The following is a 16,755-nucleotide window of genomic DNA, read 5'->3' as shown; positions in this document are numbered from 1 at the left end:
GTTCCTTGAACCACTCCATCACACTCTTGGCCTTGTGGCATGGTACATTATCTTGTTGAAAAATGTCACTCCTGTTGGGAAATACAATCATCATGAAGGGATGTACATGGCCTACAGCCAATGTACAACACTCCTTGGCCATCAAGGTGCCTTGCATTAGTTCCACTGGACCCATGTATGCCCACATGAATGTTCTCCAGATAGTAATGGAACTGCTGCCAGCTTGTCTCCATCCCGCAGCACAGGTGTCAAGGAGCTGTTCCCCTGGAAGACAACAGATTCACACTCTCCCATGGGCAGGATGAAGAAAGCATCAAGATTCACCAGGCCACGTAACACACTGCCACTGCACAAATTCCCACTGTCAAAGGTCACTTGCCCATTAGTCATAGTTGCTGGTGTCATGGTATTAACATTGGTATTCTCATGGTTAGTTGGCTATGAAGGCCCATTGTTGTGAGTGTTTGGTGCACTGTGTGTTCAGACACACTTGTACTCTGCCCAGCAATAAAGTTTGATGTTAGTTCCACCACAGTCCATCACCTGTCCTGTTTTACCAGTGTGCTCAGCCTATGACCTTCAACATCTGTAATGAAGGGTGATCACCCAACCCCACGATGTCTGGTTATCATTTCACCTTGATTTCCCCATGTGTTGAACACACTCACCATCGTGTATTTATCTGACTAGCAGTCATTCCTCGCCAGGTGACACTGCTATCGCTTGAATGGGTTTATATCAATAGCAGGTCAATGGTCTTAATGTTGTTACTGATCAGTGCATCATCCATCACAGGGTACCATATTTGGCATAAATATATATAAACTGTACTCTGAAGAGAATGAGTAGTTATAATTTGTAGACATATACTGAAAAAGAAGGAGACAGTGGTTATGCGGTTGTCAAATTTCCAGCAAAGGAAAGATTGTGCTCAAACTGTGTGAGACTCTATTTGGAGAGTGGAGAAGTATATACATGGTCAACTGGTATAGTTCTCCCAACTTGTTCAGGGAACTGCCACACAGGAACACTCATGCTGTCGGGATTCTAGGCCTAAGAATTAAAAATGTGCCACCCATGTTTAGTGGAAATAATATGAGGAAGGTGGAAATAACATTTGCATCATTGAACAGTATTCTTGCAGTGAAATGGGATATGGGAAAAAATTTCACCACTTAGTAATGCTTTATGATTGACTAGAGTATGTGGAGGTACATAAGTGTGGAAAAGCAAACGTAAAACCTAATTGCTTTATCGGTTACACAAAGGAATGGGTAGAGTTGGCATACATGACCTGCATCTGTTCTCATATCCATTTATGAGAAGACATGGCAAGGGCTACAAGACAATATATTTCTGGACCTAGCAATGTGAAATGCAAGTGTAAGTTACCACACACCCAAGAGCATGATATCAACAAACTTCCAGCTCAATATAGTGGAGTGCCTCTTGAAGAATGTAACTCTCCTTTTGTACACTTGTAAGGGACAACCAAGCAAAGCAGAAAATCCACTGAGGCTTCAAGCCAGATGCTGGAGACATTTTCCAGCAAAAATAATGCTGTGGGGATTGTTTCCCTATCTAATTTACTAAAACTGAATACAATGTAGGGGATTGCATCTTGATAGGTGCTGTATAAAGAACATTTCTTCATGTGGTTAAAAAAAGACATTTTTGTTAAAAACCTAATTGCTACATGAAAGGAACACAAATTAGGTTTCACAGATTAATTTTTCTTGGAAAAGGTCACTTGGTAAAATCTATGATGCTAAGCAAAGGAGTCTATGACACTAAGCAAAGGAGAGCATGGTAAGAGTGGGAACCACTGTACATAGTCACCACCTCGACCCTGGGTATCCACCAGTGCAACCTGAACTTCTACCAATGTGAGCTACAGGATCAACTGCATCTCATGGGAATTATTGGCGGCAAGATCAAGAACAAAGTTCACACAGTCATCACGTGCGTGTTAACAGCGAAGACCGGCAGACGCATACAGTACCCACGTGGGCACAATACGCACACCAGTGGGAATGTTTGCAGCATGAACTTTCAGTTACCCATTGGGCTCTGTAGTGGATGTGGAGTCAGCATGGTGCTGGAAGACCTTTTCAACTCAATGATGAGTGTCTCAATCTCAAGCTTGTCGCTAAGTGGTATGCCTGTTGAGATGCAGGTGTAGTTGGACTGGGTGAAGCTAAGCTGGCAGAAGCCTTGTCAGATCATGATATACCAGCAACCATTGTGTCTAGGTATCCAGTCATGTAGCTGGATAGATAGCTTATGCTGAAAGTCAGCATATGAAAAAAAAAAAAAAAAAAAAAAAAAAAAAAAAAAAAAAAAAAAAAAAAAAAAAAACTTTCTGACCTAGCAGACGGTTGTAGCAATCTAGGAATGGGTGGGAATATTAGGGTCGATTTGTGGCTGAGTCCTGTCACATAATGATAAACGAGGTGGCAACAATGAAGGCTGGTGCCAGTGAAGTGACATCTTCCAGCAGTGAGGCTGTCAGCAGTGGCATTGATGCTGTGGGTGCTGGTCATGTGACGGAGGCAAGTGTGGTCATGTGACGGAGGCAAGTGCTGGACATCAGAGCACCATGTGTGAGGTGAACAGGGTGACTGGCTTTCAGTAGCGCTGGGCCACAGTGCAGATTGCATGTGTATGTGATGAGTAAGCTAGCAGTGCAGGGAGTGGGGGGTGTCCTTAGTATTGTGGGCATGCAGCACCAGTGCCTCTCATGTAAATATGAGTGATGACAGGCCTGGGGGGGGGGGGGGGGGGAGGGGGGGGGTGGCACTGGAAGCATGTGAAATAAGGCTGCTGTGGGAGGGTTGGGGATGGCAATGTGGTATCATGGGTGCAATTGGCTGCTGGCTGTGCTTGAGATGGAATTATTGCATTGGGTGTAGACTGTGGGATAGATGGTGGGGCAGGTGCATGAGTGTCCTGGGTGTCAGGGGTGCTGGCATTTGTGCTGCCAAAGGCCAATGGGTTGGAAGGGTGCTGGCGTAGGAAGCTTGGTTTTCCAAGGTGTCCCTGGCTGTGGTCTGGCAGGTTGGTATCTTGGGGGCTTCAGTGGTGAAAGTTCTTGGCTTGATGTTGGCAGTAGCAGTGTCAGCACCAGTGGTGCAAGCACTGTCAGGAGGGCTGGTATTGGTGGCAATGCTAGCGATGGCAGTGTCATGCACCTGTAGGGTGTTGACAGATATGGTAGGTGGGACTATGTATGTGGCAGCCAACTTTGGGACACTGGCAGGTGAGGCAGTTGTTGGCCCAGGTCCACGAGTCCCACTGAATACCTGGCCAAATGAAACACTGCTTTACCATGGTGGCAGATGCATGCACACTGGGGTGCACCAGATTGTCTAACCTGTCAAATGCAGCCTTACAGAAGAGAGTGGGAAGGAATGGGCACGGTGAATTGTTGGATATGTCACACCAGATACGGTTGTGTCAGCTGGCAGCTGACGTATGTTGAAGGCGGGTCCCAGAAGCAGCGTCCAGGCGTAGGCAGGAGAGTTTCAGGTTGTGCTCCTGGGAAAGCCTAAGTGCGTCATAGTCCAGGGAAGAGATAATGGCACAGGTCCAACTGAGGCAGTTGGTGACAACATTGTCAGTTCTGATGACATGACAAATGTCAGTCCTATATTCAGAGATGAATGACAGTTGCCAGAATTGACATGGGGAGAGCAGGTCATACTCTTTTGTGAGGGCAAGCGTGATAGACTTTTGGTCGGTGAAGATTGTGAAGTGACGGACCTCTATCGACTGCCAAAAGTATTTGATTGCCTAATAGATTGTGAGGAGTTCTCTATCATGTGCACTACAGCATCGATGAACAGCAGAGAACTTGCTAAAAAGGAAAGTCAGCAGCTGTCATGTGTCATCATATGTTGCTGCAGGACAGCACTGATGGCTGTTTGGCAGGCACTGACCACAACGGCAAGTAGGGTGGTGGTGTGGGAGTGGGAGAGTTGGGGTGTCCAACAAGATGCACATGGCAGCAGAGAAGCCATCTTGCATTTATGACATCCACAGCACTGGTTGTTGGCCTTTGTTTTTACACCACGAAGGGTGGTAGTGAATGGCTCCTACATAGCAGTGGCATTCCTTGGACCATGGCCGAAGAAGTTTAACAAGCTGAGGAAGTGGCACTGGTCCTTGAATGTCTCTGGATGTGGGAATTTGAGGATAGTTTGCAGCTTATTGAGAAGGGAACGTGAACCAGTGGAGGCGATGACTTTGCCTGGGAACACCACCTCACTGGCAATGAGAACACACTTTGCTGTGTTGATGATGATGCCAACCTCCTGGAGGTGTTCAAAATTATTGTTGTGATGCTCTTGGTGTTCCTCAGATATAGCAGAAAAAAACGTTTGTTGTCCAAGTAGGCAAATCAGCAGGGCAAGCATCACAAGACGCCATCCATGATATGCAGCCATGTTTTGGCAGCATTACGGAGGCTGAAGGTCATGAAGACTCTCTCACAGAGACCAAATGGTGTGATGATTGTGGTCTTCTGGAGGTCCTTGCACTACCAAAATTTGAGCAAAAGCCTTGGTGCAGTAGATTGCACTGAACATTGTAGCCCCAACCAGAATGTCGTGACCATTTAGGAGCGGTACCAGGTACCAGTCAGGGATGGTGTGGGCATTTAGCTTCCAGTAATCACCACTTGGTAAGGTGAAAGGTGGGCACCCACAAGTTTGAAGGATGCAGCATACCAATGGCAATCAGCTCATTAAACTCTGCCATGGCAACCCTGAATTTGTGTGGTGCTAGGGGCTGCGTCTGGCAGAAGACAGGTTGTCCTGGGTGATTTTTATGTAGTGGACAGTTGAACAGCAAACCTCATTAGGCATGTTTCATGGACATGTGAGCACAAGAAATCGTGCCAGGAGGTAACTATATGGGCTGGAATACACCACCTATTTCACATAAAAGAAAACTGTTAATGTGGCACTGGCTGGAAATATCAGGAAGCAGGTATTAGTACATGATGAAGTCCGCTCCACTAATGGGGCCAGTGATGTTGGTGAGAGTGAAGGTCCACAGAATGTACCATCGCAGGGCAATATTAAGGACACAATGATGTATGCTGCAGGTGGTGCAGGTAGAGTTAATCACTGCCATCAGGAGGGTGCTGAAGTGGCACCAGTGTCCCATAAGAGATGCTACAGAAAGATAGACAACTGTGAGCTGGTGCCTATCAAGAATGGTGTAGTGGAGCAAGTGTCATGGACAACCAGGCACCGGGAGACTGAGGAGCAGCTGGGTGCATTTAATCCCAGCGGCCATTTATGTTTGCATGCCAAGAGCAAGATCCCGTGGAGTTCGCAGTGTCTGGGCCAAAATTCTTGTGGTACCAGCAGCAGACATCAGACATGTTGCGAGAGGTTTCAGCAGGCTGGGTACAGCTGCGAGGGTGGTAACAGTCCTTGCACTGGAGGCTGCAGCTGTGTGGAGGGCAGTGGTCGGAATAGAGGAGGGCCTTTGTTGCCTGAAGCATTGCCATGTTGGCACTGACGTGGGTGACCATGTCACAGATGCCAGCATCTCACGCACTCTGTCAGCAAGACTGGCAGTGTTGGTGAGGGATAGGTCAGTGTGCAACACCACAGCTGTCCATGTTGGCGAGCCAGCCAGATGTTGTAAAGTGAACTATCAGAGACCACATGTCGCTCCGCCAGGCTTCATAGGTGATGCAGGAATTTCGAAGGTTGCCAACCCCCACACTGCTTGAGGGGAAGGAGGACTGGGATGCTCTGCATCTCTGATGACATGAGATTAGATTTACTTTCATTCCAATTGATCCATAGTGAGGAGGTTCTCCAGTATGTAGAACATGTCAGAAAAAGAATATACATGACAATTATTTACAACTCAAACAAATAAGCTAATGTTGCTACTCACCATATAGCGGAGATGCTGAGCCATGATAAGCACAATAAAAAGATTCACACAATCATAGCTTTCAGCCATTAAGGCCTTTGTCAGCAGTAGACACACATACACACATGCGTGCACACACACACACACACACACACACACGCACACACACACACACACACACACACACACACACACACACACACACACACACACTCACGCAAGCGCAACTTGCACACACACACGCTTTTCCTTTTTTATATCCCCTACGTCTGACACAATACGCATAGCAAATAGAGATTTGTTAGGATGCTTCAGCAGTTCTGTGGTGTGCTCCTCCCAGTTGAATACATTATCAAGCTGTAATTCCAATAATTTAACACTGTCCACTTCTTCTATCTGCTTGTCATCGTATCTTAGGCGTATACTCGTGGGACACCCCTTACAAGTTCTGAACTGTATGTAGTGTGTTTTTTCAAAGTTTAGTGACAAAGAATTGGCTAGGAACCAGTGATTAATGTCCATAAATATTTTATTAGCCAATCTCTCTAAGACTGCACTTGATTTGCTATTTACTGCAATGTTTGTATCATCAGCGAACAAAATGAACTTGGCATCTGGTAATGTTACTCATGAAAGGTCATTGATATACACAAGAAAAAGTAAGGGCCCTAAAATTGAACCTTGTGGGAACCCACATGAAATTAGTTCCCAGTTATATGATGCCTGATAGCATAATACGTGTCTCTTTCCTAATAACACCCTTTGTTTCCTGCCAGAGATATAAGATTTGAACCATTTTGCAGCATTTCCTGTTACATTATAATATTCTAACTTACTTAAAAGGATATTGTGATTTACATAGTCAAATGCCTTTGACAGATCACAAAATATACCAGTTGCCTGCAATTTTTTGTCTAATGAATTAAGCACATTTACACTGTAAGTGTAGATAGCCTTCTCAATATCAGAACCCTTTAGAAATCCAGACTGCAACTTTGACAGTATCTTATTTGAAATAAGATGGTTATGAAGCCGATTGCACATTACTTCTTCTAAAATTTTTGAGAATGCTGGCAAAAGTGAAATTGGATGGAAATTTTATGCTATTTCTTTATCTCCCTTTTTAAACAGTGGCTTAACTTAAGCATATTTCAACCATTCAGGAAATATTCCACTGATAAACGACTGGTTACACAGATAGCTTAATATGTTACTTAACTCAGAATCACATTCTTTAATTAACTTCGTTGATATTTCATCATACCCACTAGATGTTTTTGATTTTAAAGATTTTATGATGGACATTATTTCTGCTGGGGTAGTGAGGGTCAAATTTATATTATGGAAGTTACTTGAAATGTCTGGTCTGAGGTATTCCATAGCAGCATCTACAGAAACTGACAACCCCATCTTTTCAGTAACACATCTCGAGACGGCACCGGAGGGTCTCATAGTGGCTGGTGGTGACAAAATGACATTGTGGAACCACACTGAATATGTTGGCTTGAGCTATCTGATCATCATAGTGAACATGATGATGTCCTGGTCAATGCAGCCAACAAATATGGTGTCCACAGAGGAAAACAACAAGTGTGAGTCATGGGGATTGAAGATTGGTAAGAGGGCTGCAGCACAGGCAGACGGAGTGACGGTGGCAGGTCGAGGACCAGATGTCGATGCATCAGAGTCAGTAGAGACTGCAGCGGTGGCACCAGCAGATGCATGGGCCAGTGCAGGCACCACTGTGGAGTCTCGCACTGGGACTGGCCGACAGCAGTCGTGTCACTACAAGTTGTGCATGCAGCTTGGTGTGGTAGTGTTACAGGTCTGCAAGGCACATGGTCAGGTCAGTGATAATGTTGTGAGGTGATTGAGTGGCAGTCATGTACGGTAAGGTGTTGGTTAAGCTCGTGGTGGAAGCCATGGTTTCTAGGCTGCGTAGGAGATGAACACTTGGAACACATGTGACCGGAAATAATGTGAAGGTCAGTACCATCTGTAGCATGTGCATGGGATGCAACCATGCATGGGAGTGGGAATGGGTGCCTAATGGTATGAGGCAGCCAACAATATGCAAATTTCAAAATTAAGATGCCATATTTTATTGTTGGTGTCATCATTACGGGGATTGTTTCCCTTGAATACAATGTAGTGGAGTGCAGCATGATAGGCACTGTATAAAGAACAGTTCTACATGTGGTTAAAAAAAAACAGGCATTTTTATTTAAAACCTAATTGCTACACAAAAGGAACACGAATTAGTCTACAGATTAACTGTCCTCGGACAAGGTCATTTGGTAAATTCCTTGGTGGTAAATAATGGAGGACATGGTAAGAGTGAAAGCTACTGCACAAAGACCCACCCCAATCCATGGTATCCACCAGCACAACTTGAACATCTACCAACATGAGGCGTGGGATCAGTTATCTCTACCGAAGTTTACATGTTAACAACAAAGACTCATATGGTACTAATGTAGGCACAAAATGGATGCCGGTGGGAATGTTTGCAGCACAAACTTTCAGTTACTTTCAGAAGAGGTTGACAGTCTTAAATTCCTGGGATTACAACTTGATAATAAATTCAGTTGGGAGGAGCACACCACAGAGCTGCAGAAATGCCTTAACAAATCTGTATTTTTAATTCGAGTGTTAGCAGACATAGGCGACATAAAAATGAAAAAGCTTGCATACTTTGCCTACTTTCATTCCACAATGTCATATGGTATAATATTTTGGGGTAACTCTTCAAGTCAAACAAAAGTTTTCAGAGTCCAAAAGCGTGTAATACGTATTATTTGTGGAGTAAATTCACAGATGTCCTGTAGAAACCTCTTCAAAGAACTGGGTATACTAACTACTGCCTCTCAGTATATTTACTCCTTAATGAAATTTGTCCTAAATAATATATCTCTTTTTCCAACAAACAGGTCAGTTCATACATACAATAACAGGAACAAAAATGATCTGCACAAGGACTTAAAAGCACTTACTTTAGTTCAAAAAGGGGTCCACTACTCAGGAACACTTATCTTCAATAATTTGCCAGCAAACATAAAAAATTTAGTTACAAATAAAGATCAATTTAAAAGGAGCCTGAAAGACTTACTAGTGTCCAACTCCTTCTACTCCACTGATAAATTTTTTAATAGAAACAAATGATGTATTGTATATATTCATACTATTAGTATTGTTATTTCAGCTTAAAAAAAAATTAAAAAAATTATTGGCATGTTCCACACCCATGAGGATCTCCTCAGCATGGATCTATGGAATGAAAAACTAAACTAATCTAATCTAATCTAATCTCAGGGCTCCAAAGCAAATAGGGTCCACCCAGATAGCTGAATGGTCAGCATGTCGGACTGCCGTCCTAAGGGGCCCGGGTTCGATTCCACTCAGGGACTGGGTCTCATGTTGTCTTCATCATCATTTCATCACCATCTGGTGTGCAAGTCCCCCAATGTGGCGTCGCATGTAATAAGACCGACACCAAGGCGGCCGGACCTGCCCCGTAAGGGGCCTCCCGGCCAATGACGCCAAACGCTCATTTCCATTTACAGCAGGTATGGAGATGGCGCAACGTGGGAGGAAATTTGCGACTTTACAGTGAGTTCATGGATTTCCCATTGTTTCATTTTTGCCTCACGTATTTAGCAGAAAGTTGTAGCGACCTATGAACATGTGGAATGCTAGGGTCGATGTGCAGCTAAGGGCTGCCAGTATGCCAACTTGGAATAAAACTCCTCCCTTTAGAAGGTCCAAATTTTGTTATGATTGAGGGCATTGTGTGGAAACCTGTTTTGAATGTGTAAATTCACTTTTCATATGGACAAATGTTTCATGATATACCGTACACAACTGAGCTACATGTGGCTATTAATGTCAAGTGAAAAACATTCACAGTGTACCATAAAGAAGGTAAGTCCTAAGAACAAATATATTTCTTCATGTTTAATAAATAAATAATCATGTGTATGTGAAAAACAAATATATATGGTCAATATAATCATATTTTTGACAAATCTATTACCAAAAAAATTTCGAAGACAGAGAGTGATAACTACGGGAATTACTTCTAGACTGCTTTATAACTATATTTAGTGGCAGATGAGAGCTCTTGGCTGTGGCAAATGAGAATGAAATGCATTTTGCCAATCAGCTGAAATGATAAAATATTGTATTCATTAAGAGAATCCAACTAGCATTTTTCTCTCCATTATGTAACCAACCTGAAATCCCCATGTTAAGTGGAGTAACTTAGTGAAATGTTAGTAACCAATCCTAATTTGAAACTAGATTGGCAAGACTATCACTCTTAACAACCCATACCGTTAAATATTAGCTATAGGTAAACAATAAAAACTTTTTTTAAATTCTGGTGGCATGGGGAAATATGCTAATGGCATGTATAGGCCATGTGGTAGTGAACTCACATGCACATGTGTCACGGAAAATGAGCCTATGGATTCTGGGGAACCTACACATTCATTTAAGGATAAGAAACATATCAACTACCCAGCAGCCATCAAGATCAGTTCCTTCCTACAGAAAAAGGAACAAACATATATTGGAAATTCTCACAAAACACAACATTCTGATAATGGCCCCTGGAAGAGAAAAAGGAACAAACATACATCGGAAATTCTCACAAAACACAACATTCTGATAATGGCCCTGGAAGATATTAGATTCACAGTTGAAGATGCGCCAGAATAACAAGGCAACAAGATCTACCAAGGGCAACTAGCCAGAGAGTGATAAAGAATGTACCTTAGCTGGATACATGCTTCATCATCAGCAATAAAATGGTAAAGTCCTTAATTTCCTTTCCATCTAAAAATGGGAGAACAACTACCATTTACTTAACAAGTCTCAACAAAGCTCATAAGGTAGTTAACTGTTATGTCCCTAACAATGATACAAATATGAAGGCTATTGAAAATTAGAAAATCTCTAACGAGAACTAGAACAAACAATGGCTAAGGTTCATGAACTTCAACTTCATACAACTATCCTTGTGGGAGACTAACACCTACAGTGGGATGGAAACGAAATCGAGGACATAATCAGATAGTATAACCCTCATGAGTGGAGAGAGAGACCTCGTTTGCGGGACTGCATGATTGGTACCTTCATTTCGTGCAGCAATGAAGTCAGTGGTGGAACACAAAGTGGTAAGTTCATCATGAAGTCCTGCAGACGGCGTGGTCAGATGAGGCGACGGCTGGCTCAAGAGAAAACCAGTGGGCAGAAGAGTGGAGAAGAGCTGAAATGTGGAGAGACAATTCGAATCTCCACTGCCTCCACTGGCATGGGTCCATAGCATGGTGTATCTTCCGAGCAACCTGAGCCTGGATCATGGTGTATTTGGAAATAACCAGTGACCTGTTTCAACATGAAATGTGATTCATCCGATCAGGGAACATAATTCCATTGATCCATGGTCCAATCTCAATTATACCATGCTCACTGCAGTTGTAATTGATGATGTCGTCGGGTCAACCTAGGAACACACCAGACCATCTGCTACAGAGTCCCAAGTTCAACAATGTTCATTGAACAGTGTGCTCTGAAACACTTGTTTCTTCACCAGCATCGTACTCTGTCATCAGATCTGCCACACAGATCACTGTCTATCCTGCTTTACAGCACTAGCAAGCCTCTGACTACCCCATTACATTATAAGGTGTGGATGTCCCACAGCGCCGGCCGAAGTGGCCGTGCGGTTAAAGGTGCTGCAGTCTGGAACCGCAAGACCGCTACGGTCACAGGTTCAACTCCTGCCTCAGGCATGGATGTTTGTGATGTCCTTAGGTTAGTTAGGTTTAACTAGTTCTAAGTTCTAGGGGACTAATGACCTCAGCAGTTGAGTCCCATAGTGCTCAGAGCCATTTGAACCATTTGTCCCACAGCCTGTTGTGTATATGTGGTTTCACCATTCTACCACTTCCCACAGATTCTCACAACAGTAGCAGGTAGGTAACCAATCAATTTCATTGTTTCTGAGATGCTGGGCCATTACAACCTCCCCTTTGCCTAAATTACTTATGTAAGTGGAGTTTACCAGTTGTGACCCATATTGTTGGTAAATTATTCTCCATTGACCCCTGATCTATTTTCCTTACAATGTCATGTGCCTGCAACCCACTAGGTGACATAAACTAGCGTCAAAGAAGCTACTGTGGAAATTAACACTGCACTTCATCTTAAAAAAACACAGTTACTGCTCTTATTTCATATTTCAGATTAAACAATTATACAACTTTACACAGAACACTAAAAGCTATCCATATACTGGTAAAGTTAACACTTGTTGTCATGGATATTAGTGTTAATCGTTATTTACATTGGCAAGTCACAATATCCTGATAAATTATGGAAGAAGTAATTAATAAGATATTCTTTTATTTTAGCTTTGAAGATTTGGATATTTCAGATTTCCTAACTGCAATCTACCAGCAGCCCATTAAAGACTTTTGCACCACTACATAACACTCCATCCTGAACCCTTGCCATACTGTTGTTGAGAATAATACAGTTCATCGTCAGTTCATTCTTACTACAAGGGCTATTCATAAATTAACCTCTAATTGGCTGTTAAAAATTAGAAAATACACAAATGTTTTTATATAGAATCTTTACTTACATGTTGATATTACTTCTCCAGTTATTCACCATGTAAATTCAAGCATTTGTCTTACTGTGACACTAGCTTCTTTATCAGTTCATCAAAGAATGGTGCCACCTGGTGCATGAGCCAATTGTTGACAGCATCTCTGAGCTCATCACTGGCCATGAAATGCTATTAGCCAGCCAGGCCTTCAATTTGTGGAAGGGATGAAAGTCACTTGGTGCAAAGTCTGGCATATAGAAAAGTTGTAGAAAAATTGCAGAAAAATCTTCCAGAAAAAAAAGCCGTTGTTGTCTCTGCATTCAATTCACAGCATATGGTCACACACTGTCATAAAGGAGAATGGTTCCTTTGGTAATCTTCCAAAGTTGTTCATTTTAGGTTGACCTTCAGAGTTTTATAAGAGTTCCATAATAAACCTGTGATTTCATGGTATTATCAAATATTATTCTCATTAAATCTATTGTTAAAAGTCCTTTTGCTCCCAAAAACTGTAACCTCCATTGTTTAACAGAATCTGCTTGAATTTTTTGGATTTATTGGGAGAATGAGTGTGCATTCACTGTTTGGACAGTTCCTTAGTTTCAGAGTTCATATACTACACCCGTATGTCATCTCCAACCATGATGCTGTTTAGAAATTCCTAATCCTTTTCATGGTAGTGCTGAAGGAATGTCAAGACTGAACCCATTCTTTAAGCTTTGTGAAAATTGGTTACACATTTTGGTACCCACTGCGCAAAAAAGTTATGGTAGTTTAACCTCCCTGTGACAATGTAAAAGAGGGTTGTCCCTGAAATATGATATTGAAAGTTCGTATCTGAATATCTTCACAACCACTTTCAATATGGACATATGTGGAACCAGCCTTAAATTTTCTGCATCTCTCCCTCATAACACCATCACTCATAATTTCATCTCCATACACATTACACAATCAACGATGACTTTTAGTGCATTGACTACTTTTACTTGAAGGAAGTGAATGACAGATCATACCTTGCACCTGAAAGGGACGAAATAGTACAATCAATTTCAGTTGCTTGCTAGCTTCTACACTGACAAACACAACAGAGAGCCGAAAGATGCAATGTGGCCTTCAAAGTCTCCTTTTCCAACAACAAAAGCATCATGATGCTACAAGTATTTATTTATTTTTAACAGCCAACCAGAGGTTAATTTATGAATAGCCTCTATATTAACCACAAATACTGTAAGAGAATAAAGGTTTTGCCATGTTTGTGTAAGAATCACAAGATACCTGAAAAGGCTTCTGCAAGATGTTTGGCTATCAGCTTTATACTATATTCTTACTGCATGCTTCTCTACAGTAAATATAATTTTGACTTAAGCTGCAGTGACAAGAAAATTATGCCGTATGGCAGCACTGAGTGAAAGTATGCCAGCGATCACATCTGCAGATCAAAATTATGTTAGTGTCATTGAGTTTTACTTCTGGTACTTCTAAGTTATTTTTATTTGGAGTACATAGTTGTGAGGATGCATGCAGTGTCACATAATACTGCAGTTATGCCACCAAATACACAGAAATGTACATAAATATTCCATTCATGAACTTGAAATATAGTGAATTGCCTAGAAGCAAACTCTAATTCTAATAATTAATAACACTACAATCACAAATCTTGGTTATTGCAATTTTTAGCTTCAGATTTTAAAGAATTTAACACAATGTGTATAAATACAATTACCTCGTGTATTGACAAATCGTGTTAACCTCTCTGCTAACATTAACTGAGGAGGCTCCACTGCAGTTAGTTTCATATGCTGAGTGAATATTTTGTGAACAGCTATGTCTCGTTCTGTCTGCAGATCAGGTTCATGATCCCTAAACTGGCAGCCCTACAAACAACAATAAGACATCTGAAGCAAAGCAAAATTTCTTAAAACAAAACAAAATAAAAAAAAGAAGGAAAAATTACACATCTCTGTTCTGTCACCTAAGCAAAATGTTTTCATGTCACTACCTTCATAATTTAATGAAATTTTCATAGTTCATAATTTTCCAATGAACATTTATTTCCATGTATAATTATTGACAAAACAGTGATGTTGAACACGTAGCAAAACTCTTTTTAATATTCATTTCATTTCCATTTCTTGTCTCTCTGATAAGCATTAAAAGTTGATCACAACATATTCTGACTTACATAAAGCAAAATTTGGTATTAAACACACCTGAGTCATGTTGCTCATCTAAATTTCTTTAATCTATTAGTTTTTCATGTCATATTCAAATGTGATGGATACAACGGCAACAATATCTGATATATTAACAATGATGTACTCAAAGAGATAAGCTATCTGGAGATGGGATGTTTACAAGGAAAAATATTTACAGTAATTACAAAGAGAATATGAAGTTCCTCTGATGGGTCTTACCGACTCACTGGAGATCACTTCAAAGCGATATGCCCTTTCTCCACAGCATGGATATCGGCCTATTGGAAATGTTGTGGTACGTTGTTGTTCCATAGAGAAGAACTGAGGTTGATCAGGATGGTGGCAGCACCATCGAGCCTGATGTATGGGGAAATGTCTAGTGCATGCAGTACAGCGAAGGAAATGACAGTCACCCCACAGTCGCCAATATACCAGGCGCCATGTCCGCAGTTCATGTCTGAGTTGCTGTACATAGTCATTCAAGTTCCAGTTGGAATCCCTAGCAAGAAAACCAATTAAATAAATGAGTTTTAATCTATAAAAATAAATAAATTTAAAGAATGTCAATAGCCCTCTATGAACAATTTTTGCTGCAGAAAAATTACACTGTGTAAAAAATTTACAGAAAAACTAGAAAGCAAATTTAGAATCAAAAGTTTTAAAGAGTAAAGGGTGATTGTAGCTGCTGATATGAAATCATCATTGTTAACTTACTAGAAACCTAACATAATTATCGAAGTTTATTCAGAAAAATTTGAATATGAGGGTTGACCACAAAGTAAGTTCCATTTGGTTATATAAAACAAACGTGTACAGATACAGAAAAAATATTTATTGTACAAAAATCTACAAATGTTAAACTACTTTTCTTCATAGCTTCTGAAATTTTGTAAGCACTTGTCATAGCATGGCACAAGCTTTTGTATGCCTTCTTCAAAGAAGGTTGCCGCCTGTGTATTCAACCATATGGTAACATGTTCTTTCAGCTCATCATCATTGTTGAAGTGTTGACCACCAAGGACAGATTTTAGGAGTAAGAAGAGACGAAAGTCACTAGGAGCGAGGTCCGGGCTTTACAGAGGATGATCAAATGTGTCCCAATGAAATTTCCATAAGAGTTGTTTGGTCACATTCACAGTGTATGGTCAGGCATTATCGTGGAAAAAAACTACACCTTTTGACAGTAATCCTCGGCACTTGTTCTGTATTGCATGGCGCAATTTGTTAATGGTCTCGCAGTAACCGTGTGCATTGACTGTTTGGCCTCGTGGTAAGAAATAAATCAGAAAAATGCCTTTTCAGTTCCAAAATATGGTGCACATGACTTTTCTAGGTGTCAAGATTTGCTTAGCCTTGGCCTTCATTAGAGATGAAGTGTGCCTCCATTCCATTGACTGCAGGGGTGTGACTATGTGAGAAAGAAAACCACCACCTTCTTCAATGTAGCGTGTCAAAAGCTGAAGTGCACTGCCCATCCATTGTTTTTTGTGTTGTTCAGTAAGAATTTTGGGTACCCAATGTGAGCAAAGTTTGGTGAGATTTGCAAAACTTCCATAGCAAGGGCACTAAGTGTAAACTTACGGTTGTGCTTAATCTTCTCTTCAATTGTGTGAACCAGTTCATCAGTAACCACAGATGGGTGTCCACTTCATTCTTCATCATGCACTTTATCACATCCTTTACTGAACAGTATGACCCATCTTCTAACCGTTGAATCACTCATAGCAATTTGTCCGTAAACCTTGCAGATTTGCCAATGAATTTCCTTTGGTTTAACTTTCTTTTCATTTAGAAAATGAATCACGGATCTGATTTCACACTTGGTGGCATTTTCAATTACAGCAGACATTATAAAGAAGCACTACAAAGCACACGTCAGCAGCAGTGATCTGAAAATGGCGTACTCACTTTCTCCTTGAATCAAAGTAATTGCTGCACAAGCACAGAACTGCGATCACAGCACTGCCGCGAATAGAAACAGAAACAGAACTTACTTTGTGGATGACCCTCGTATATTTCTGAAGCATTATACTTTGATGAAAA

General features: G+C 41.4%; 1 protein-coding gene across 1 annotated transcript in view; it reads right to left on the bottom strand.

The window, feature by feature from the left end:
• Nucleotides 1-16,755, bottom strand: part of LOC124545787 (SANT and BTB domain regulator of class switch recombination) — a 133,005-nt gene that overhangs the window by 50,835 nt on the left and 65,415 nt on the right. Inside the window, exons 6-7 of the mRNA XM_047124734.1 lie at nucleotides 14,932-15,211; nucleotides 14,241-14,391 (exon numbers count right to left, since the gene is read on the bottom strand). Of these exons, the coding sequence (XP_046980690.1) occupies nucleotides 14,241-14,391; nucleotides 14,932-15,211 (431 nt within the window). The remainder of the gene's footprint in view (nucleotides 1-14,240; nucleotides 14,392-14,931; nucleotides 15,212-16,755) is intronic.

This window comes from Schistocerca americana, chromosome 8 (assembly GCF_021461395.2).
Source record: "Schistocerca americana isolate TAMUIC-IGC-003095 chromosome 8, iqSchAmer2.1, whole genome shotgun sequence".
NCBI classification, from domain to species: domain Eukaryota; kingdom Metazoa; phylum Arthropoda; class Insecta; order Orthoptera; family Acrididae; genus Schistocerca; species Schistocerca americana.
This window is presented reverse-complemented; position numbering and strand designations above follow the sequence as displayed.